The sequence below is a fragment of the Aulonocara sp. 'chitande type north' Nkhata Bay genome, linkage group LG15 (assembly GCF_057382095.1).
Source record: "Aulonocara sp. 'chitande type north' Nkhata Bay isolate Kocher_YH1m ecotype deep benthic linkage group LG15, A_spYH_male_GT1.1, whole genome shotgun sequence".
NCBI classification, from domain to species: Eukaryota; Metazoa; Chordata; class Actinopteri; order Cichliformes; family Cichlidae; genus Aulonocara; species Aulonocara sp. 'chitande type north' Nkhata Bay.
Window position 1 is genome coordinate 19,315,918 of NC_141358.1, and position 26,484 is coordinate 19,342,401.

Genomic DNA, 26,484 nt, shown 5'->3' on the forward strand with positions numbered 1-26,484 from the left:
TCAATCTGCATGCCTCCTACATTCTTGCTCTAAAGATAAACTGCTGCAGCATTGACATCCTGAAAGCAGGAGGACCCCATAACCACATGTGTCTCCATGCGGCCTGCACAAGATGGAAATAAGGTATGTAGAGGGGAAAGAACACATGAGGCTTCAGAGGTAGTTGGTCCATTGTGGTTGTACATGATACTCCAGCTGTTCTGCGGTTGAGCCTTCTGAGGGTTTACTTTAACGGACATGAGCCTTTAAGCCGTTTACTCTGGATCTCAACACACATTTGCAGCACTGTGTGCGCGCCCATGTTTTGTCCGTTTACGCCAAATTTGTGACACTTCACACAAACAAGAGTTGAATCACCAAACCACTGCGTGAGAGTTGAGGGAAACACCCAAGAGAGGGATTTAGAAGACGGAAAAGTAGACGTTTTGTGTAATCAGGCAAAAAACAGCACTGCTGTCTGCAGAAATGAATCAAGCCAAATTTTATTTCTGTGGAATGTAGTTTGTCCAAATTACTGATAATAGCTGTGTTTCAGACAGAGACTTCTGATGTTTCTATTCAACAAGCACTTTTTTAGTAAATTAGACCACATGTGTTAGTCCCGGTCTCAGTGTTTGCTACTTCCTGTTTTATTTTGATAGTGCCTTGACTGTTGTGTGCTATGTTTAATTTTGCGTCCCCTCTTCTTGTTACTCTGATTCCATTTAGCTGTGTTCCCTGGTGTTTAATTAAACCACCATCTTAGTTTATTTCCCCGTTTTTCCAAGTCCTGTTTTTGGGTCCAATTCTGCTAGCCACACAGCCTATATAACAATAATATATGTTATTTTTCTGCCATATATGTATACGCACAGTGGTGGATATTAAATATGGCCAAAGTTTAATAATATAGCACCTTATGACCTTTATAATAAGGTCAGCACATGTACAAGTAATCTCTGTGACCCAAAAGCTCAGGCTTCAGAGTGCTCTAAATGTTTTCATATTTATTTTTCATCTCTAAATGTTTCATGATGTCAGTAAGAGCAAAGCTACAAGCAAAGCTAAAGATGACCACAGCAGGTAGCTCTGGATGTCTAATTTATCAGACTTTTTACAAACTGAATTGTCAGAAACAAATTGTGAATCTTTGCTTGCTAGGCAAATGTGTAAACAAGTGTGAAGCCACTGATGTCAATAAGAGCAGACACTCAAAATATGGCCATTTTTTGACATATTATTTTTAGTTGCTGTTCAGGACTCCTGTTTTCAAAGGGTATTCTTCCAGAAGAAAGTTAACTTAAAAAGAGAAGAGCTAAAACATCTCATTTCAGACTCAAACTTAGCGACTGTACACAGGACCAGTCTAAGATTAATAAAGATTAACTATGAATAAAAACAAAACAAAACACTTTTTCTTGTAGCTAATTCAAAATTAAAAATAAATATTAAAAAAGGCTTTAAATGAAACAATTATGCCCCCTTCAATTCTGTTTTCAGAGTTTAATAGAAAGTTCAGTGTTTTTTTGTACAGATGTTTTTCATCACACCATAATAATTATTTAGCTTATGATTCATATGTGATGTAGCCCTGTTGCATCACAGTCAGTGGCTTCTAGGTTTGAATCTGGATCAGAGCACTTCTGCATAGATTTAGGAGTTTCTCTCTTTTACTTGCATGGGTTTCATCTGAATTAATCAAAAACAGGCCAGGTTAATTTCCCCATTAGTGTACCTGACAGAGTACAGAGTACTGTACTCTGGCTCCACTTGTTAAAGCTGGAGCCAGATATAAGCCAGTACTTATTTACAACCCTGCACCCCACCTCTCACATATCTAGAACGTGACCTGATAGGTCATTTGTGCAAACTGTTTTCATAAGTTTGCATAATGCATAATGCAGCTGTATGAAGAAGTGCAAGTAAAAACTGGTGACTTACTTTTGGTTAAAGTTGAAGTCAACACCCTTAATCTTTTTAAAATCTTTTTCTTTTAAAGTTTTATAATCTTTTTATAATCTACTACAGTACTCTGCAAACATTTTACACACTTCTCATTTCTTTATATTTTGCTATGTAAATAGCAAAGGTACATTGTTTATGTTTAAACATGTTTTAGAGTTGAAACTTAATATGGCCACCTTTATTCTTCAACACAGCCTGAACTCTCTTATTTCACTCTCTAATTTCTTTAAGTAGTCCTCAGGAATAGTTCTTCAGGCTTCTTGAAGGACATTCAAAGCTTCTATAGATGTTGGCTGCATTTTGTTTAATTCTCTGTCAAGTAGTGCTCCATTTTGTCTTTTATTTATTTAAATCCAGGCGTGCTCTTTCTGCATTGTGTTGAGGGTGACTGTCATGCTGAAAAATTAATCCACTTCCAGTCCACTTTTCAAGCTTCCCAGTTGGTATTGCATGGTGGATCCGGATCTGAGAATACTTTTCTGCACTCATAATTCCATCAATATTGACACCACTGGCTGTGATGAAGCCTTACACCATGACAGAGCCCCCAAAATATATTACAGATGGGTGTAGGCTAGGGCTGTGCGATATGACCAAAGTATATCCCGATATTCATATCCCGATATAAGACATCTATCGTCTCGGCAACGATGTAAATCACAAAAATGTAACATTTTCTGTAAAGTCTATGAATCTCGGGCAGGTCGACTTGCGTGAAGTGTTTCCAGCCGGGCGTCTTGTACCTGGAGTCAAGTATTTCAACTGATGCATGAAACAATACATTTTTAGACATAAGTTGTAACGGCAGTCCTTTTCTTTGTAAGTATTTATTACACGGCGTGCCCCGGGGAAAAGCCTGTTCTAACGTTTGAGTCTAAGGTTTATTTGTTAGCACCTAATGGCGCTTTTTTTTACTTCTCATCCACAAACACTCTGCATACTCTTTCACGTGATTCAGTTTATTTTGAAAAGTCTCAACAGGATCTCGAGCTTTATTGTGAAAGGTTTATGTGGAAAATAAACAAGCGGACGGTGGAGCCACGCCATGGTTTTACCGTCGTTGTTGCTAACGACAACGCATAAAAGCAGTCACTTGTCTGTTCGTAGTGTGGTTATATTAAATATAAGAGAAAGAGAGAACTTTAAGAAATTAAACGATGAAAAAATATTGCCGTAAACAGTTTATTTTGCGACATCATGAAACAAAAGATAGCGTAAAATGAAACGATAGACGCGTTTATATCGTCGTCCGATATATATCGTTATATCGAACAGCCCTAGTGTAGGCACTCTCTGTTGTACCATAAGACTTCTTCACAACCTTTTCTCCCTGTTTCCCTTCCTAAAGAGTGGCTTCATGACAGCAACCCTTTCATGAAGACCATTTCTGATGAGGCTTCAGTGAACAGTAGATGGATCAACTGAAGGTGCAGATACATCTTTCAGTTCATGTGTCAGGCCTTTGCTGGATTTTCTCCTGTTTCTTAAGAACATGACTTGCTCATCAGCGGTTTGCATCTTTTTGGCTTTTTGGCTAAAAGGGGATTCATGATGTTGGTGTTGATATCTCTACCAAACTGCGTTATCTTTGGTATTTTTCATTGATTGAAAGAAAGAAATTGGAACAAATTTATATGTTTCTTTTTTTATAAGGCTGGTAATAAGTGCCTAAAGACAAAATATTAAACTGGTTCTTTTCAAAGGTATCCGTTACGTGTAGAAAAAACACTGGTTCATCCCTTGAGTTAGATGCCTATTTTTTTTGAATGACTCAAAGGTCAGTGGATAACAAAACAAAAAAAACCTTTCTTTTTCTGAAAATGGCCCGGTACAAGGATTGAAGTAAAAATAAGTGAAAAAGCAGCCAGTGCCCAAAGAAAAACTTTAAAAGACCTCCAGATAGCCTGAAAAAGTAGTCTGCCTCCTTATAAACAAAACATAATGAAATGAGGAGTTGCTCAAGACTTTTTCACACTGCTGTGGACGGGTTTATTTTTACTGCAATTATGATGACACAAACCCCAGTTTCCTGGCTGGAGTTCAGGTTTCTCTGAGCCATCATACATAATATAAACTTTAATATAAACTTTATTACTGTTTTCTAAGCAGAAACACTCCTGTGTGTTATTATTAGCAATCAATATGATGTTTCTTTGAATATGTTTAGGGCACGTACTGAATGAGCTAAGGATTTTAGGAGTTGAGAAATGTCCATAGTTTGTTTTACAAGTTTGAAAAATAGTGTTTCAAGTTTCGCTTTTGTGCTTTTTTGATAACTGCTGTGGTATTAATGGAGAAGGACAGGTCATCAGCTAGGTGTACACCCAGGAACTTAACACTGCTGAGCCTTTCCACAGCAGATCCATCTGTGGTGAGGTCTGTGTGGTGATCTCTGCCAGACTTCCTGAAATCGACCACCATCTCTTTTGTTTTGTCCACATTGATAGTGAAATTATGGGATCTACACCAAACTTCAAGCTGCTCCACGTCCAATCTATAAGTGGACTCATCGTTGTCAGTGATGACACCAACCACAGTTGTGTCGTCTGCGAACTTCACAATGTGGTTAGTGCTGAGTCTGGCGGTACAGTCATGTGTGAGCAGACTGAAAAACAGCGGGCTCAGGGCAGTTTTATATTTCCTAAAGAAATTCAGGGTTTGTAATGTCCGAAATTAATATAAAAGTTTGGAAAAAGTTTGGTTATTTTTAGTTTGGACAAACGTTAAAACAGAAAGCTGGGAGGTTAAAAGGGTGTACAGAGTTTAAGCAGGGTATTTAGAGATTACACAGAAAGTCTCCAGTTCAAATTTATTTAAAATCAAAGATGGAAAATTGTAACTGAAAACTACTGGTCTGTTTATTGGAGCAGGGATGAAGCATGAAAGGTAACCTGACTTGTCTTTGGACTGCTAATTGAATGTATTTTTTACAGTTGTGCCTGATTTTGTGTAGCTCTGGAAAAACTCACCTGTCGTTTCTGCAAACACTCACATACTGTACGTCATTTTGGTAGTCAGGAGGCAAATGAGTGGCTTTCTCATCAAGTCATTTTATTTTGTTCTGTCCTTTCACAGATGCTATGAGTAAGACAAAGGCTAAAACGGAATCAGAAAGGTTAGTGAGTCATCTGAAAATGTATGTGAATTCCAGATAGTTTAAAATTGAATCCAGCCATGATGTTAGCCTGTGCTGTTTTCTTGAGGTTGTCCCCTGGAACAAAAGCATGATTTCCCTCAATTTTCCAGACTTATTGGTAACAACTCAGCCTGGACAGAGGCTCTGAATGATGTCAGGCTGACTGCTGAATGAAATAAAATGGGGAAAGAAACAGATGGATATGACCCATGAGAGTCTTTCTTGACGACATCTGGCTAGCACGACTTTCACCATAAAAGTTTAATATTAATCCCTGCAGCATTTTAGGGTACAGTTGTGCCACTCAAATCCAAAAAGCAGAGTTAGTAAAAATCAGAGCGACTTCCATCATTAAGTTTCACCATGGATATGTATTGTAGATAAAAACAATGATTGCCATGTTCCTCATTGCAGATCATGAGCGCAGACCTATAAAGAATGAGCTTAAAAACTCAGAAAAGACGATTACATTGCTATTACATCAGACTCAACAAGTGAAAGGTTTATTCACTTAGTCAACTGGTTCAAATGGGAACAGCCTGACTTGGTGCCAGATCCCACAGTTTGCCTTCAGAGGTCTTGCTGAGTCCATGCCTTGGTAAATCTAAGCTGTTTTGGCAGTAGCATGCAAGTAACCAACAAGCATAATGCCATAAGGTTTTGGCCCATTGATATATGGGTGTTTTGACACAAAATGGTTTATAATGTGCTTCTAATTCACCCCAGCACTCACTCACACTTACATGCTGATGGTGGCAAACCAAAACCCATTAAAGACACTTTGGCAGAAGAGCTGAAACCAAACATGCATTTTGTGGAAATTCTAACATTTCCTGAAACATGAGCACTGCTTTACCACATGACAACAATAAAGCTGTGATGAAAAGACAAGAAAAAAACAACAACAATGTGATGCCCTTATACTAAAATTCCAGTGGTTAATAGTGTCATGGTCCTGAGTCTCTGAGCCAATGTTTTGACTTTTGCAAAGTTTATGGTTCATTGAGTTTTGTATTTTTGGTTATCATTTAGGACTTTAGTTTTTAAGTTCTGGTTACATGTGTAATGTGGGTTCTCTTTACATCTTAATTATTGATTTGTATGTACTTCTCTGTGACTCAGTTTAGTATGGCCACCCTCAGTGTCTCTTTGTTTCTCATTAAGTCTTCATTTATGTTATGTCCTGCTTCATTTTGGTACTTCTTTGTCTTTTGTGGTTTGTATATAGTTTTTTTTTTTTTTACCTTGTCTAGTTACCTAGATTCTGTTTAAATGTGCCTCATTTGCCCCCTTGTGTTCAGTTCTTTTAATTGCCCTCTTGTGTGTATACGATGTCTTCCTCATTCTATATAGAGTTTTTCCACCAGTTTAAAATAAGACTGTGCATTTGTGCAACCTGCTAGTCACCCACCTACTACAATGACAGCCACCTGCTTGCCAGATCCTGCTACCCCTAAGTCTAAGTCCTCTGAAAGGAAGTGTTGATTTTGGCAATGCTGTTCAGCCTCATTGCTGCAGCAATAGCACAGCAGCAGTGTTCACTTCCCCTAAATGCTTTCTTGTGTGTATATAAGCAGTGTCTTCCCCTGAGTCATCGTCACAGTGTCTGTTTTTGGTTCTTGTGTCTTCTCTGCCTGAATTATTGGATTCCTCTATTGACTTATATTTTATTTAATTTTTGATTTTCCATCTATTTAAATAAAGCTACATTTCCAGTTTATTCTGTTGCCTTAAGACTTTGAATGTGTTCGCTGGTCCACTGCAGGATACTGTGTCAACGTTATGATTTGATTTAATCTGATATAAAAACCCCACCTGGATTCAAATCATTCTCAATTCTTTTTTTTATTTGTATTTGACGGTGAATGCACTAACACATATCCCACCCCCATCTTCTTAAAGGACTTAAACTCGGTCCAGCAGTTTTGCTGCCTCTGGTTCAGATCCAAACACTATTGAAATGAACCAAGTTTCTCTCCAAAGGGATGTTTGGTTTTCAAGACCTCCTCAGCTGGCTTGGCACCATTATAGCATTAGCCACCTTTTCCTGACTCTTTGACTCATACATGTAAGAAAGTAATGTGTTTCCTCCTTTGTTAACCATATTTCTGTCAAAAGGGGCCTTTGATGAGTTGCAGTCTCATAATTCCCACCTTGCAAGTGTAGCTGCATTAAATGAATGAATTCATTGATTGCAATAATAGCATATGGCCAAAGCAAATCTTGGCTTTTCTCAAGGCCCACCAGTGCGTCTTGTCACATCACACCACTGATGTAAAGGATGGTCAACATGCAACAGTAAACTGCTCCTTTTAAATCATTATACAGTAAATGCTGATTGAACAATGTAGTGAGTACAAATTAATAAATCCTTTGCAGTTCTGTTTGGTTTTCTATAAGGCCTACTATACTATTCTGAATACAAAATCTCCTGGGAAATTCAAGGCTAAAAGGAAGAGGATCTTGTTTATGTTACCTCTGCGAAGGAGGTTATATCCTTGTTGTTGTTTTTTTCATTTAAAGGATCACTTGGAAGTTTATGAATAGATTCAAAGTTTTTACCAGGGGTGGTCTGAGCCTGCTTTTACAGATTATTCTGGAACATATCTTTCACCATTCAGATTTGACATTTTGGTGTCATAATGTCATAAATACATATAAAACTGGAAGATGTAAAATTGTAAATTTTAGTTTCAACTGGCATACTGTTTTACTAATTAATGCATGGCCTAACCTTCTACACAAGCCACAGCCAAAAAATATGGCCACCTATTTGGTGTTTCTGTCAACACTGACATGGTGGACCAAGTCGACCTATTACATCCTTTGGCACAATATGAGGTTGAATAAACGCACGTAAGTGTTACATGAACTGAATGACAGCAAGGTTTGCACCAAACACACCAATGAAATAAGAGTGTTACGCACCCTGCCCGAAGCGTCCAGTCTTATGAACCTCAGTTGCTCCTTGGTATCCCAGCATCCTGCAGACTACATCTCCATCCTTTTTATCCCAGACATCATCGCACACGGTTCCCCAGCGATGTTCATGGAAAACTTCCACACGGCCTTCGTGAAGACCTGACCCATTCACCAACCGTACCAAGGTCTCCTCCACTGAAAACCAAACACACAAAACAGAAGCTTTGTATCCAGATACACAAATGCATTGGCAGAGGGATTCCTACATTTTGCTGCAACTATTTAGTGTGTTTGCAGAGTGTTTATAAGCATTCCATTGTTATTTATGCCAAAAAGACAACAACAAAGGCCCTCGCTCATTTTTGGAGGGACTCATTCATTGTGTTTATAAGTTTAATGAAGCTCTGTGAATCACATCAATATGAAAACAAACTGAGATGAATGGGGTTTTTTTTGACATGCTGAAAAATAAAAATTCCATAAACCACAGAAAAACACTAAATAAGAACAATAAATAAAAATACCCTGGAAACTTTTTGTGTTCTTTTGTGAACCCTCTTTAAAAAAGTTTGACGTATGTTTCTTTCTGAATATACTGTTTTCTGTGATTGTAAAGCCTATAATATGGCAACAATCTCACGGATGTGAAGCGAATCCATTGAAGGGTTTTGAAATTCATAACTTCCTACTTTGGAACTTCACAGTATGCATCTGCAAGCATTTATCCAGTTTAGCTTATTTGAGCACTAAAGACTAACAGCTGCTTAAAAATACTGAGGAAAGGAGGGAAAGTGAGTGAATAAATAAAAGGAGAGATAGAAACTGTAAGTGGACATCAAAGATGAGAAGTAAAAAAGGAGACAAAGGGATGAATTAAAGTAGATTGCTAACAGGCTAAGAGTTTTGCATAGTCAAAACATTTTTATAACATTGTTAAAAAAAACTGTAAAGGTAGGGGTGTGGTAAATTTGACTGAGGATTAAGGCAACACTGGGAGCTTTAAGTTACTGACTGAGATGGCTCCACTTTGTTTCTGCTATTTGTTGCTTTTGAAGTATTTTAATTTGTTTATCTGTCAAATGTCGATCATGTTTGTACTTCGGTTTTGATGCAAAAACTTTTAGCATTTTATTAGTCCTTACTTTACACTACTTAGCAGATATGCTTGCACCCATAAGGTCAATGGATACAGCAATGCTCTGGTTCAAACATGGTAACTTCTGGCTCCCCAAAAAAACCTAACAGAGAATTAGGCAAAACATTCATGTTAAAGCTTCAAAACGTAACCTAACACTGCGACTACACTTTATGACATTCTTTTATACACAGTCTCTGTAAAAGATTCCTCACATAGGTGAACACAACAACCATCTCTGTATTATTGTTGTTGTTCTGGTTTGACACAGTATTTTGGCTCCTGTAATATAATAAAAATCTAAAGGTTGAAATATGGTCGCAGGGCCCTGGAGTGTAAGCTATCACAGGGCGGAATTTTAGGATCATCCTTTTTTGAAGGAAGCTGGTTAGTTTTTAAATTTGTAAACCTCTAGGAATGCATGTAAATAAAAGTACTAGAGATGCCCCATTTTCATGGATTTAGGGTTGGAAAGCCTTGCTCAGGGGTGCCATGTCCACAAACTTGCATGTAAGAGCTTACAGAACAAGTGTGTGTGTAAATGAGTGTGTTTGTTTTAGCAGAAGCTTCATGGCTCTGCAGTTCATCTGGTATTCCTCAAAGTATGCAGCAGCTGTTCTCATGTGATTGATTTGATTTATCACCTTTCAGAGGGCAGAGAGGAAATAAGAAGAAAAGGTAAACACAAACTCGCAGCTACACTTTTCTGGACTGCTCATCACTGTTAAGACAAAGTGCCGCAGAGTAAAGCCAGACACATTATATAGACAGGATATTAGTCTCATCAGACCATCATACATTTTAACTGTGTACCATTTAACTCTCATTACAGTCAAGTATTTTGCACTCACTAGCCCATCATAATTTAATATCTGCTGTATTATTATATTGTCATAACTGCTGCACTGTATGATATTCTCTCCTGAGAACCAGCAAATTCAAACCAGAAATTAAATATTATTTCAACCTTCTGTTGCACTTTTGTACTGCAGGAGGTTTTTTCAGGCAACTCTACCCCACAAACTGTTAAGAGTAGAGCACCACATGTTTCGTTTTCAGCTAGGGTCAAGCATTTGAATTACTTGAAACAGTTATGTTCACTCATCAAACAATAACACAATATAATTTTTGCTATTGCCATGCATATAAAAATGATCACATTGATTAATAGCCCTTGTGACTGTTTAGTACTTCTCTAAACAGCCAGTTTACTATATATCCTAAAGCTCTTCTCAGCCAAAATCTGAAGCAATGACACCCAGCATGCAGTCTGCTAAATATTACATTTCTATGCCTATTTTGGAAAGGAAAACTTAAATCACATGCTAATGGAAAGTATATCTTTTCTTACTATATGACATAATACAACATCATCCACAACTTACAGGAACTTTTCCAGCTCATTTGACAGTATGAGAGTGTCCTGATACCAAGAACAGCCAATGACATTTGTGGAATGTGTCATTTCCTTTAATAACTGCATGTTAATGAAGCAAGGCCGACAGGTTAAGTAACTCAAGTCTTAAATGCTGCATCATTTTTAGCTTTGCATGCATGCATGAAAAAACCCGAGACATGGAAAACGATCTTCTTACATCCTTCTCTTACTATACTCTATGGGGTGATAGAGTATCACTAATGTTCATCTGTTTCAGCTCTTTATTAGTTTCTTTCGAAGAGCTTGAGAATCCCCATGGAGAAAATGAGAGACTGGGGAGAAGATAAAGGAAAGGAAACGCTCCAGAGGTACCACATGTAGACTAATCTGAGCCATACAACAAAGCTTCACAGGGATTTATATCTCAGTCTATGGAGAGCTGGACAGCTGAACTCAGTTGAACAACGTCATGTGTGTGCTTTGGGTTACAAAAAAATTGGTACAATTTAGGCAATGCATGAATAACATTCAGTGAATAACACTGCAGCCTCTGAAACGGCAAGAGTTGGACATGCTTTCAAACAAAAACAAGACCTGACTGCACATTAACCACTTCCCTCAAAAATGCTCACCTAATCATTTGTAATCACACTCATTGTTTATCTACTGGTGATAGTACCCTTTCAGCTAAAACTGGTCATTAAGATGTGCTCATATTTTGTACAATAATAAGAGCTGTGTTCAGAGGATTTGAAGTATGTAAGAGCCTAGGAGTTAGGGGTTGTCTTTTTGAACCCAAAAACAAAATTGAATACACAAATGTCAAAAGGCAGCTCTGAGACTAAACTTTGAGAAATGTGATTAATCTGACTTTCACTAGTTTGTTTGAATCATCCAAACAAACATGCTAACAATTTAGCCTAGTGTGTGTCCTGTTCACGGAACTCAGTACTAAGTTAAATATTCAAACACTTTGAATAGGATAACAGATAACATCTGTTACTTGTATGCTTTGGTCTATATCATTTTGTTTTTATGACTCATGTAGACAGCTTTGCAACCTTTCCAGTTTGTTTTAAAATGAGTCAGCCAGATGCTATACTAGCATTTTGAGTGTTAGCTCAAATAGCTAGTTGGCTGTAAAAAATATACAAAAAATATGCCACAGATGGTTGTTGAAATTATAAAGTTAATGGTTGTAGACTAGAAATAAGGAGCAAATATTTGCCTGACACTGAGGACATGTTGTTAAGTCATTAGGAATTTTGAGCAATACAAGGACAGAAAGGTTGACAGGTTTAGCCAAAGTAACTAGGGGCAATACATTATTTGGTGAAATAAAAAGTGGGGGAGTCTAGATATAATAACATGTCAGCATAACCACTAATTACATTTTGGATCAGAATATGTGGAAACAGGTTGGTGGACAAAAGTCCTCTGAAATGTGTTTCCCACTAAGCCCTCAACTTTATATAAGTAATGACTTTTTCTACTGACACATGCTCACAGAGACAAAAGTCACTTCTCAAATTCCTTAAAGTAATTAAACCAAAGGTCAATATCCTGGTTTCTAACTTATGCCATTGGTACAGCCTAACAGCTTCTGTCTTACATTCACTTTTGACAGCCAGCAAAGTGATTCATCATAAAACAGAGGCGATCTAATCTGGACATAAATCATGTACTGCTTCTGTAAAAGTAAGGAAATTAAAATGAGCTTTGAGAGATATAATGACTGTTTCTGTTCAGTGAATACTAGTCAAATGAGCTTCAACTGCTGGGGGCCTTCCAAGTGGTTCAAGCCTCTGAGGCCAGATAAGCTGCAGCAACCACAACATGAAGGCCAGAACATGGAGTGATAGAGTATTACTAATGTTTTTCTGGCAGGCAGGAAGAATCTGTACTGGATCGAACTACATGGCTCCAAGACAGCAGCTAACTAGATCCATCTGTTCATAACATCTTCTTTCAGCTGCTCCCTTCAGGGGTCACCACAGCTAATCATTTGCCTCTAGCTCACCCTGTTACTTGCATCCTGTCACACCAACCCTCTGCACGTCCTCCTTCAATACCTCCTTGATGCTTCTTTGTGGCCTTACTGGTTTCCTTCTTCCTGCCAGCTCCATATTCAACATCCTCTGTCCAGTATGTCCAATATCACTCAAACCCTCTCAACTTTGCCTCTCTAACTTTATCTTTTTTGTAAAACATCCCTTTCACTCTTGCTGATCGTTTCCTCACCCGCTCCACCCTTCCTGTACTCTCTTCTTTGCCTCTCTTATGCACTGTCCATTGCTTTAGATGGAGAAGTACATTCTGATATTGGATTATCTCATTTCTTGACACTGAAAGGCCACACTGACGAGAAATGAAAACTTTCCTTCATGTTGATTTTCACATTCAACTACATGGTTTCTCATGAGCTCAAGTCCCAGGACACACACAAATTTCTTGTTTTTGAGTCAGAAATCTGAACTCGTTAATGTTTGGATCTCTGTACCTGCTGATGTGCACAGGAAAAACAAACAATAAAACAACTACACTTAATGCTGGAGTCCTGAGGTCAGCTGTCAAACTGCCAGATTTTATGGCTGTTGTAATATGTGAGGTCAAGAAAAAAACATTACATCAATGTTAGCAATGACCTCTACATGAAAAGAACATTTTGTTACATGTTACATGCCCATAGGAAAATATCTATCATTTTCACCGCCTCAATACTGAAAATCAAAACAAGTGAGAAATTTCTATTTATGATAATCGGTTTCAGTAGAACTTAGATTCATAGAAAACAGTATTGAAAATGTTTGTTTTCAACACTAGTTTACAGTGTGTAAACCAAGCAATCAAACAGAGACCAAGATTTTACATTTTCTTTAGTACATCTAAAAATAAGTAGCTTTACACTAAAATGCAAAAACAACCAAACTCCTTTATATCCTTCCTTTTAAAATGTGCTATACCTTTTAAAATTGTCATTTTCTTTCATGTTACATTGGGGGCGTATTTTCAGCCAGCTCATAGAGCGACTGTCATTGCCAGTTAAGAGGCAGCTAACTAACTAAGAAAAAGTTGGTTAAAAGTTATGGGGGAAAAAAAGCTGACATATTTTAACCTAAAGATCTTTTTGTAAACATAACAGTAGATTTAATGTCTAAACCTTTCTACCCTTACCATAATCAAATTGTTTTTATTGCTCAAACCTAATGTATCTATCCTAAAGCACTTTGAGGACTCCAGTACAACAGAAAAGTGCAGGATAACAATCAGTCCATCTACTATTTACCAACTAATGAAACCATGTATTTCTAATGAATAAAATTTTAAATTAAAAATGATCAAAATTTAAAAAAACAAAACAAAATTTAATCAAGTATGAAAAACATTTAGTGTCAGCAGCAACATTAATTGCTCCACAATTTTGTGCACATGGCCACGAATCACTACATGTGAGATGGAAAGATGAATCGTCTTGCAAAAAATGGATGGTACACAGGGAATTCCATGTTCAGAAATAAGTAGACAACAGCAAACTGTTGTAAGACCAATTTGAGCTGGACATTGTCTTAAACATAAGCACAACTACCATCAACTGATCACAAAAATATATACAACATAGGTAAAAAATCAAATACTTTGTGCTAGGATGCAATACTAGCAATACATACAAGATAAAAAACTGTTTTTAAAGCCTGTTGATTAAGAGGTTATTAAATCCAGACGTTTGTGAATTTGCAAGAACCCACTGGCATTTTTTTGGGCAAAGTTTGGGATCTATGCATGTAGCCTAATTAACCCAGTAAATCTAAGAGATCTTTATGCAATGTCTTTATGTAATCAATGCTAATTAAATGTAGTCAATCAACCAAGAAAGAAAAAAAAATTAAAGCCTAATGGGCAAAACAACAATTACAACACAGCATGTGTTCAACGGTGCTGGCATGAGGAGTAAACAATGCAGTCAACACCCAGCAGTATGCAGGATTTGGATAAATTACCATTGCATTCACAAATATAGTAGAAACAAAAAATTAACTACAAAAATCAGGAAGACTGGCGCAGTGCATTATATAAATAGCAAGATACATGAGAATGTTGTTCATATAACATCAGTACAAGACTAAATTAATGTGTTTATTATTTTTCTAGTAGTTGTTTCTTTTCTTTACCTTTTTTCTTTCTGGCATGCCTCATTACTCTTTTTATTTGTTTTGTTCAGATACAGTAGAAAAAAAAAATCTCATCTGTCTTCTTGGACATAAGATTTTGCTGGAAATACATACAATCTGGACTCCATTTGTTCTTTTTCACTCAGAGACAGAGCTTCGAGGAAAGCATTTGATTCTGTCAGTGACATAACATCCTCTTCAGCAGGTTCATTTTATGGTAATACCCAACACATGTGGACTAACGCTCCGTTTTCCCACTAATTCCTCACAAACTTTTGCTTGTTCTGGAAAGTGATTACACAGGTATGAACTGTTTGCTTTAAAGTGTAAAACAATTGAAGTCACGCATCCAACAATAAGTCGGTTGTGACAGAAATACAAACGACGTTATGATTTGAAATTTCTAACAGCCAACAGAATGTGGGCTCAGTCTGTCTTTTCTTCTCTGAAACATCAAACATCCGCGTCGCGTAAATGACGTGAGGAAAGAACTGATCTTTGACGGCTCTGTAATGGGCAGAAACTGCATTCATGTGGTCAAGGGATCAGGATTATTTGACATGAACACCACCCCATCACTCAGCACATGCAGAACAGTCATGGTGATGCAAAAAAGAAAGAAAAATACAAGCATGGAAAAAAGATGTAATGACCTTTTTCTTTCTACTTTGTGGTTTTGCATTCGAGTTCAGGTTACCGCCACAGGACTTATACTTATTTTGAAATCCTTTTGATGTACACTGTGAGATTACATTAAAAACAAATGCACACCTACCAGCCTTTGAAACCATGTTCAGCTCTATGTGATTGATATCAAATGAACCAAAGATGAATGAAAGCCATAAAGTTATCACGTCATAATTTATGGTTGATTTTGGATCACACGCACCGATAGATGTGAGGTACTCAGACTTTCATTCCTGTGACTGTGAAACACGTACAACATTTGAAATGATACATTACAATATTCAAAGTACATTCTTACAAAAATGAAATAATTCAGAAGTTTGCTAAACATTTCTGTAAATGCAAAACTTGCTTAGGCCTTCTATTTGTGATCACTTCTTGAACCAACATACTGGTTGGAATCACCTAATGATCCCCATATGTAGCTGTTACATCCTGTGAGGCTGTGGGAGTGTGTGTGTGGGTGGGGTGTTTGCCCACTCTCTCCGCCTCCTCCTCTCTTGCCACTCGTACCCTCTCTGTCTCTCTCACTCTCCTCTCTCTCCCCAGGACAGCTGTTTTTGATAAGCCTCGTTTGCCACCTGAATCCAGTCAGCAATCACCTCTGAGGCTATTTAAGCTGGGGATGAGCTGTGAGAAAGATGGGTTTTTCCCCTCTGTGGTGCGATGCAGTTTCTGCTAGGTTTTGGACAGACAGCCTCCTAGTGAGTAGATGGGCTTGTGGGCCCTGGAAGTGTCTCCCTTATTTGTTTGGTAGCTTTTTCTTTTGTTGCTGCCAGTGTTTCCTTTGTTTCTTTGGCATTATTGGTAAAACGGCGTTGCCGGCTCTTTAAGTCATTTGTAATAAAACTATATTATTTGTAATAAAATTATATTATTATTATTATAGAACAACTCTGTCTGTTTATCTTCAGGTCAGCCACTAACCAGAAAGTCGGTGGTTCAATCCCAGGCTGCTCCAAGCCAAATATCCTTGGGCAAGATACTAACCCCATGTTTGCCTACTGGTGGTGGTCAGAGGGCCCGGTGGCGCCAGTGTCCGGCAGCCTCGCCTCTGTCAGTGCGCCCCAGGGCAGCTGTGGCTACAATGTAGCTTGCCATCACCAGTGTGTGAATGGGTGAATGTAGTGTAAAGCGCTATACAAATGCAGGCCATTTACCATTTTACCATTTAAAGGTTAAATATGGATAGAATCAGCTCAGTTGGGCACTGCTACCATCCAGATATCCTTCAGCATGCATGGTGAGGGAATCGATCTTGGTCAAGGCTTACAGCTTCATACTGACCTTGTTGATTTCTGTGTCTGAAAGTTTGGTTAAATTACAAGTAATCAACATCCATCCATTCGCTTCCGCTTATCCTTTTCAGGGTCGCGGGGGGCGCTGGAGGCTATCCCAGCTGTCATAGGGCGAGAGGCAGGGTACACCCTGGACAGGTTGCCAGTCTGTAGCAGGGCCAACACACAAGGACAGACGACCATTCACATTCACTCGCACATTCACACCTAGTGGCAATTTGGATTATCCAATTAACCTATCCCCACAAGCTGCATGTCTTTTGGACGGTGGGAGGAAGCCGGAGTACCCGGAGGGAACCCACGCAAACACGGGGAGAACATGCAAACTCCACACAGAAAGACCCCGGCCTGATGGTGGAATTGAACTCAGGACCTTCTTGCTGTGCGGCAACAGTGCTAACCACCGTGCTAATCAACATAACAACAGGAATATAAATCAAAGTAAGTAAAGTGCTTAATTTAAAAACAAAGCAACCAAAAACGCTTTGCTGGATTAGATGGTGGAAAAAAAGTCTCATTGGAATAATCTGCAGTTTGTTATGCTACTAATTAGTGGGTAGATTACTGTACATCTAATATTCTGTCCACAGTGATGTCTATAAAACACTTAATTTGCCTGTTGAATCTTTTAGCAGACCATGTTCCCTTTTTTACTGTTTCTGTAGTAGTTTGCCTGCATGCATGTGTGGTCATCTAATAACTTTGAAGCTGCAGTTACTGCTGCCAATAAGACATTAATGAAACTTACTGAAAAAAAGAGAGGAACTTGGAATCACTTAAAGGATGTTGTTATTTTGGGGCCAAATAAAACGGTTGCAGGTCTGCAACTTTTGTTATTCTCATAGTTGTTCATCAAGAAGGAGAGTAGAAGAACAGAAGGAGTATAATGTTTTTGTAAAACTGGTATGATAGTGTGCAAAAAATATTATAAATGCATTTAAAAACTATACAAATCAGGATAAAATGAACCTGTATGGATTGGTTCTTTGCAGCTATACTACTTGAGTTGGTACAAACAGGCAGAATGATATTACATATAACATTTTAGGTTATTTAATATTAGCTACAAACAGCTAAATAACACATTGTCCCTTGCACACTGTGGACTGGACTTGGCCATCATTTTCTCACCTGGTCTGTCTCCTCGCTCACCCCGTTCACCCTTCTCTCCCTTGAAACCCCTTTCTCCTCGGTTACCTGAGGACAAAACAGCACGAGACAACTGATTTACTGACAATGTCGATAATGATTACTTTAAAGAGTTTTATGTCACAGTACATGATGATTAAGCACGATGTAGTATAGAACATTTAGATAAAATATGAAATCAAGGAAAAAAGGAGGCTGGAACAGTAAGAGGTACTAAAAGGAAACAGCTGGAGGAACATTTTACAACAAAAAAGGTTAACTGGTAACAGGTCAGCACCATGATTGGGTATAAAATTGCATCTCAGAGTAGAGTTCTCAGAGTTTCTCAGAAGTAAAAGTGGGCAGAAGTTCAAAAATCTGAAAAAACAAAAAACCCAGCACCTACAAATTGTGGAACAAGAATGATATAAAATTGCAACTTTGACTATCTCGGGATCTACTTTACATGATTCATCAAATGATTCTGAGAATCTGAAGAAATTTCTGTACATAAGGGAATAGGCTGAAAATCAATCATTGGATGCCTGTGACCTCTGAGCCCTCAAACAGCACTGCATTAAAAACAGGCATGAATCTGTAGTGAAAAGCACTGCGTGGGCTCAGGAACACTTCCAGAAATCATTTTGATTACAGCTCATTGTGCCATCCACAAATGCAGGTTAAAGCTCCTTCATGCGAAGAAGTCATATGTGAAGATCATCCAGATGCCTCTGGCTTCTGGGGGCCAAAGCTCATTTAAAATGGTCTGAGGCAAAGTGGAAAACTGTTCTTCTGTCAATGAATCAAGATCTGAAATTGTTTGGGAAAACATGGAGACTGCAACCTCCAGACTAAAGAGGAAAGGGACCAGCTGGCTTGTTATGTGCACTCAGTTCAAAAGCCTGCATCTTTGATAGTATGGCTGTGCATTAGTGTCTATGGAATTAGCAGCTTAAACACCTGGAAAGGCATCAGCAATGCTGAAAGGTATATACAGATGTTAGGGCAATATGTGCTCCAATTCAGACAACAGGCCTTGCGTATTTAAACAAGACAGTGCTAAACTTCATACTGCAGCTACAACAGCATGGCTTCATAGCAGAAGAATCCTGGTGATAAAGTGGCCTCCCTGCAGTCCAGGACAACTAAAAACATTTGGCACATCATGAAACTAAAAACATGACAAAGAAGGCCTAAGATTGTTGTGCAGCTAGAAACGGATATCAGACAAGTATGAGAACTCATTCCTCCCCCAAAAGTTCACCAGCTGTTCTCCTCAGTTCCCAGATGTTTACAGACTGTTGTTAAATGCAGAGGGGATGTGTTACTATTATCAAATTCTAACATGGGGTATTTTCTTAAATTTTACACCCTTTCGTACTGAGCGTGTAAATTCAGTCATTATACTGATCTCTTAGAGAACCAATATGTTAGTAAATTTGTCATTACGAATAGAAATGATAGTAAATACTTAAGTTTTGTTTGTTCAGTTAGACTGAGTGATATTTGTCATATTTTCATCCTACTTTACACAAAATAACAAACCAGGGATATGAGTTTAGGGATTAATCATGAATAACTGAAACTTGTAAAAATTGTAACAACAAATCAAATCGTTTTCAGTGTTTTTTGTCAAAATTTGGTTTAGTGAAAAGGGAAGGAGAGTTGTCTGTATCATAATATCCAATAAAATCCTGGTTAAAGTTAAAAGGGAAGCAAGCTATGCATAAACTGAACACAACCAAGACTGAATTACACACAGTGCCAACCGCAATGTAGCACAAAATGGGGCAGAAATGAGGTGAAAAAACAAGCAGGACCAAGAGCCATAACCCTCAGAGATGAGAGCAGCTCAACCACTGAGAAGTCTTAAAACATCTGAACCTTTTCTTCACTTCTCAATCATTTCCTCTCATTTGTATATTTTTAGCTAATGTCTCTTAAATCATGAGGCCTGTAATTGACTTCTCATACATGTGGCTACGCCCTGAATCCTCTTCTTAAATAAATTCTAAACATTGTGGTGTATATGTGAATATTAATGCAGAGAAGAGCTGAAAAACAAAATGAAAATGCACTGACAAAAATCTTTTTAAGGTAATTGCTTAGGCTATTACAACATGGATGGAAAAGTTAATGGGATACAAAACAGCGACATTACTGCAAGTAAAAATCCTTGCATTTGTGGTTTGTGTAAAATTACAGTACATTTACGCACGACACCTCTCCCCAATCAGAAGCTTGGATACGACTATGTCTTATTTGTTTTCATTTCAAAATATAATGTTATTACAAATTCCCATGAATTAGCCATCCAAAGTTGGAGAGCATTTCAGTTTCAGTGCCAGTTGCTAACTCTCAGCCATGAGGTTTAAAAACCACAAGTCTGTTTTTGTCATGAAGCAACGAGAGGATCGGCTTTGAATGGGCACTTATCCCACCTTTAATTTGACCACAGTGTAGGTGCAAGCTGTGGTGGTCCTCAGCCACATGTGTTACAGCCTGTGTGTGTGTCTAAGCAGGGCAGCTAGCCCTTTATACACACCCTCCACGTGACGTCCTCAGCCTTCAGTGTCACTTCTATCCTGACCACATCCTTAACAACTAAATAACACTGCAGGGAAAACCTAAACACAGTGGTGGGCTACTGCTGAGCCACAAGAGACAACAGATGCGTCTGATTTAAACCCTCACTGAGTAATTTTGCATACTGGTGGTCCTGAAAGGCAGCAAAGGGTAAGATGAGGGGAATTTTGTAAGGTAATTTGAAGCCTTAGTACAAATATTTATGGTAACCCTCAGGATAAACTGTCATAACTTTGATTAGCATCACACTTTTCATCTAGTGCCAACAGCAAGTAAATTCTTAATTTATATTTTTGGCTTATGAACAAATACCTTTAATAAAAAACAAATGAGCGTCAGCTGTATTTACTATTTTGTGGTAATGAGCAAATTCAAGCATTCCAGTGTGCTAAACCAATATGGTCCACTGTCACAGCTACACAACACCTACTAAAGATCAGTATATTCATTATCACTGCATTCCAGTAAGTAATGGCTCTAGACTTTTAATAATGTTTATGTTCAATGTGACCCATTGTGGTTTTCATTTTTTTTTTGTCAAAATGTTAAAATGTTCATGTCAGAAAAATTCTCAAGCCTAGTGACAACTGGCCAGTGGATTAAGGTGCAAGTCAATGATGCATTTAAATAATATGGGTATTCCCATAAGGTTAATTCACAGAGGCACAGATGCCATAATCCCAGCAAACATGGCTTAAAGAGACCCTGACATAATGTTGTGCAGGGTTGGCTGTGGCTCAGGTGGTTGAGTCTTATTAAAAAGTACTTTAAATGGTCAACTGAGGAGAAAGGTGTTATATAAGCACCTTCAAACTCTTTTCATTTGTATGACTGAAGTCTCATTTGTTGTACGGTGAACTTACAGTAACATGTCGGACTGTTAAAAGCATTATGTCTGACTGCCCCTTATGTCAGCCTTATAAACCATGTGATGCACAGTTAGCAAAGTAGCATAAGGGAGCAACAGGATGCGAGTTTAAGTCAACCTTGTGGTATACATTTTTTTCCTCTTTCCACCAGCATGAAAGGAAAGAAACGTATGGTATATCAGCAAAAAAAAAAAAGCAAAGACAAATATCAGCTAGACAGGGAAAATATTGTTATGCATTAATATTTTTTTTAAATCATCTTTTGATATGGCAATGAAACATTTTTGGGAACTATAGACTAATAAGAATCATTAGGTTACTTACATATAAGCCTGAAACAAGGCCAAAAGTTTTAAAGTTCTGAGATAAATCTGTAAAGGTCAGGCTTCAAACTGCTCTTAATGCAAGGTTTCTATTTATTTAATTGTATGATCAGCTAACAACAGCTCTTTACTAATTTTGGCCAGCTGTAAATCTGAAAAGGTATGACAGCATGAGAGCCACAGAGAGACAAAAATAACGTCTAGCTTATGAAAAAACACAAGACTAAAGACCCAAGCGGTTTTCCGTAAGTGTTGGTAGAAACCAAAGTAGAGTTGAAAGAAGTTGCCCTCCAGGGGCCAAATTGCTAAAATTGCTTTGTGTGTTAAACAGTTTGCTAACACGTTAGCAGTAAACACTTCACAATGTCACAGCACTTCAGAGTTGTCAGTTTTTTACTGTCCCCCAGTGGCTAAAAAAAGTCCAGCTTTACGCACCCAGAAATACCATAAAACACTGTCAGCAACCACAACTGATCTGACAACCAAAGGAACAGCCAACACCTTCTGCAGTCCCTATATATTCTTCCCACCGTTCATCTATATAAAACCATGAGACTTCCCAGTGCTGTTTTTACAAGTTTTTTGTTTTCCCTCCTCCCTCCTGGATGACTGTCTTATACTGAGGCCCCATTCATAGCCGAGTCTCTCCAAAGCCTTCCTCCTTCACTGGTCTGTTAAACCTGAAACTGCACCACAGACGCGTAAAGCAGAAATACACACTACTACAAGCTACCGGGATCTAGATGTGAAGGTTCCTGTGTCCTTCACTTTACCTTAATTTTTGTTTTTTCTGTGTAAAATGGTTATTGGTGTGATGTTTTGTATTGCTCGCTACATAACTAAGTTGTCAATCAAATGATGCAGACAATGCCAGAGTTTTTGTAGGTGACAATCTTTTCACGCCTGCTTGGTCATAATGGATGTAAAGTGAGTTTTCTTCTAATGGCTTCAATCAAGCTTATGTCATACTATTAAAATACAGGACATGTTTAGCAATAAATTATAATTCCCTCTACTTTCAAGACATGAGTGACAGGCAGTGGTAGAATATGACGTGCTATATGTATAAGAACAGCTTTTGTGAAACCCATGTTTAAGGACTCTTCATAGAGTCACTTTTTACAGTAAAACAGTAGTGGAACATGTCTGCTATCACTACAGATACATTATATTAAAGAGACATCACATAATGAGGAGATGTGGCACTCCTGAAATCTATGGAAAAACAAATAATGGAAGAATTGTTCTAATCTGATATGACTGCTGATTTCATCCTCTGACCAAAGATTAAATGGTAAACGGCCTGTATTTGCTTTACACATCCAGTCATCCACACAGTGGTGATAGCAAGCTACATTGTAGCCACAGCCACGCTGGGGCGCACTGACAGAGGCAAGGCTGTCGGACACTGGCGCCACCGAGCCCTCTGACCACCACCAGTAGGCAACGGGTGAAGTGTCTTGCCAAAGGACCGAGAGTGTCCAAGCCAGGGATCGAACCGGGAGGCGAACTCCGAACTCTTCAGCCACGATCGCCCGTGAGATTATTTACATCTTTACATTACATTTTAATACTTTTGGTGTGCACTTAAGGCAGGAGTCGGGGAACTCCAGGCCTCGAGGGCCGGTGTCCTGCAGGTTTTAGATGTGTCCTTGATCCAACACAGCTGTTTTAAATGGCTAAATTACCTCCTCAACATGTGTTGAAGTTCTCCAGATGCCTGGTAATGAACTAATCATTTGATTCAGGTGTGATGACCCAGGGTGATATCTAAACACAGGACACTGGCCCTTGAGGCCTGGAGTTCCCCCACTCCTGCCTTAAGGAGTAACAACAGCATTATGTGCCCTTTCCCTAGCATCCTCTTCATATGGCCTACTTCATTATAAATTTGATTTAAAGAACTGAAGGTAGATCTCCTCGATTGCCATCGAGCATATCCATTATCCGTATCACTATTGTGTTGCATTGTGGTATAATTCAAGCTGATGAAGTGTCCGGTGCTTTCAAACTCGAATTTTCTACCAGGAATTAGTCCTAACAATGGGGTCTATTAGGAGACCCCACAGTATGACCCTTCTGCCACCAGATATTTGGTTTTTGTCTCATTTTATCTTATTCTCCTGGTGCTTTAGCATCTTTCTTCTAGTAAACACAATAAAAACAGTCTTTTACATTTGTATAAAATGAGCATGAAAAGGCACATTATTTTACACTATGTAAAAATGCCTAAAAAAGGGAGAGTTGAGTCATAACAGCTAAGTGCAGGAGACAACAGGTCCAAGATTTCAAGAGCTACCGGCCAACATTTGGACTGTGGGACTTAACACTGGACAATTCAGCCAAACCCCGATCTGATTGGCAACAGCTGTCGGCTAAAGACACATTACACGCATACATACACAGTGACATGTCCACACAAGAAACTCTTAGACTGCAGTGCCTTATCATATTAGTCACGGCTATGATTAATTCAGAGCTGTGTTTATCTCAGTGTGTGTTTGTTATCATTGGCGCTGTCCAGCCCCCGATGGGGTTTATGTAGATTTAGAGAGATGATGAGAGAGTATAAAGACAGCAAATAAGAAATAACAACATAATGGACACTATCCAAGCTTAAAGATGGCATTTATCCTTGTTCTCACATTGTGGAAAACATGTAAAAACATTTACAGAGTGGAATGGAAAACTACTGGTAAATTCCCCACACTGTATATAGTGATATACTGAGTTGTCAGACAGTATTAGTTCTTCATTATGGATTTTGCCACATATAAAATATGATCCTATTATAATGATAAAGGTGTGTGGGTTCTATTCAAAAGTACCTTTAAATATGTTATTCAGGTTTCTGTGTCAGAATGTGGTTGAAATTTGTTTAAGTGCATGCTTCTTGGATCTTAATTTCCATGGTAGATTTGGAGGGGTTGTGTCATGACAACATGATGGATGGGGGCAATAAGAAAAACTGGCTGGATTAGTGCATACTGGAAAATGAGTACGTACACACGCATCAACAAGTTTTCCTCTCTTTTTCTGACAGTTGTTCCATTGGAGCTAATAATATAGAAATATTGTTGCTTTCCAGCTGTTTAGTTGATAATCACGGTTTCTGGTAACATCCAATAATTTCTTGCATTTCATTGAATGGAAAACCTATTAGATAAGTAGAGACAGGTGTTTTGCTTGAATAAATGGGAGAGTATAAGCGAATATAGCTCCCATGGCTAAAGACAAAAAGCAAACAGTAGCACCTGTTGGTGATGTAAGAAGTGTTGTGTTCCTGATAAATCCTGGTACGGAACTTTTTCAGTGACATAAAGGTCAACAAGTCATGGAGTCATCTGAGGACTGAGTCTTTCAGTAGGCAAGTGTTGTTAAGATTAATTTGTGATTTATACAAGACTACAGGGAGAAAAAGGACATCCGTACTGATGAGCTGCTGTGTGAGAGTATGACTAACTTATTTTAATGTGGCTACTGCTGTTGCTCCACAAACACACAACTGCCTACATAGTTTTAAAGCAAAGATTACACTCTATGTTGTTGTAATGAAAAAAAATTCTTTCTCTCTGCACAAGAGCGAACAGATTAACCAGAGAGCAAGAAGCAGAAATAACCTGCTAAGCCCACAATTTTTACTGTATAGGAATAATTTTACAATAAAATTGAAGGAAAATGTATCTTCTTCCAAACAATGTCTTTTTAAAAGCAGACACCTTATGCTGGTTGATCTGTACACATTTGACTAAGAGTGCCATTTAGCTGTTCTTGCATTAACTACTTCTTTTGACTCGCTTTAAAAAAAAAAATAGGAACAAAAATAAACACAGATCTGCAGAGAAGATTTTCAGGATGCTCAGGGTTTTTAAACCCGGTTGATATGATTCAGATTTTAAAAGCTGTTTTGAGAGAGCAGTGCCAAGCCAGTTTCAAAGTAAGTGACAAAGAAAGTAGAAAGTGGTAACTTGTGCTTTTTGTAAGTGCTGCTTCACACACAACAATGAAAAGTGATGAGGTATGGTGGATTTGAATGTCACCATCTAATTGTTTGATTTGAATCTCTCTCTCTGATTTGTTGATACTTGCCTAGATTTCTTTCTGTGTCATGCTTGGAATGACCTTTTCCACACATTCACCTTTTTGCTGTACTTGAACACATACACGGGGGCATCAGGTGCCACTCGATACTTTGATACGTAGATTGAATTAGTCAGTGATATCAATATATTGACCTTCTGACTGGTATATGACCCTCACCGTTACCTGCGAAGGGACGGCAACCTTCTAGCAGCTCTGTATTGTATGCTCTTGCTTTTCCAGTACTTGGCTTTCTCATATTTGCATGCATAAATATCAGTGAGCTCATAAGACCAGGCCAAGTTAATTAGTATTAAACTCCAAACTATTAGTATCACGACTCGCACCACAAATGTACCTTTAGGCCCGGCAGGTCCAACGTCTCCTCTTTCTCCCGGCATGCCATCAACCCCACCAGACCCTTTCATTCCCCGAGGGCCCTGGTTGCCTTTTTCTCCGGTAAATCCTGAAACACAAACAGACAATCATGAAAAAAAACAAAAAAACAAAACCTGCCTGTATTTTGCAACTGCCATTCTAAAAAGGCCAGAGACCCCACTCATATGGACTATTTTGTACACTTTCTTCTGTTACTGGCAGCCAGAATGGAGCTACTGAGTCAACAGACAGGCAAATTTGATGACACACTGATTCTTCAGCTTGCAGATCTGTACTGCAATTCATGTGGAAAAAGAAAAGATGTGGAAGAATGGATGAGGATGAAAAGAATTGTAAACTCTAGAGGGGAGTGAAGATTTTATCGCCTGAGTGTCAACACTAACTGAACCAGACTGGAACATACTTGATCTAATCATGGTTTTCATTAGCT

The 26,484-nt window shown here is 38.3% G+C and overlaps 1 protein-coding gene across 1 annotated transcript in view; it reads right to left on the reverse strand.

Annotated features, from left to right (window-relative positions):
* The window catches only part of scara5 (scavenger receptor class A, member 5 (putative)), a 110,601-nt gene that overhangs the window by 12,421 nt on the left and 71,696 nt on the right, over positions 1-26,484 (reverse strand). The window contains exons 9-11 of the mRNA XM_086264854.1: positions 26,014-26,121; positions 17,801-17,866; positions 8,009-8,197 (exon numbers count right to left, since the gene is read on the reverse strand). Coding sequence (XP_086120980.1) covers positions 8,009-8,197; positions 17,801-17,866; positions 26,014-26,121 — 363 coding nt within the window. The remainder of the gene's footprint in view (positions 1-8,008; positions 8,198-17,800; positions 17,867-26,013; positions 26,122-26,484) is intronic.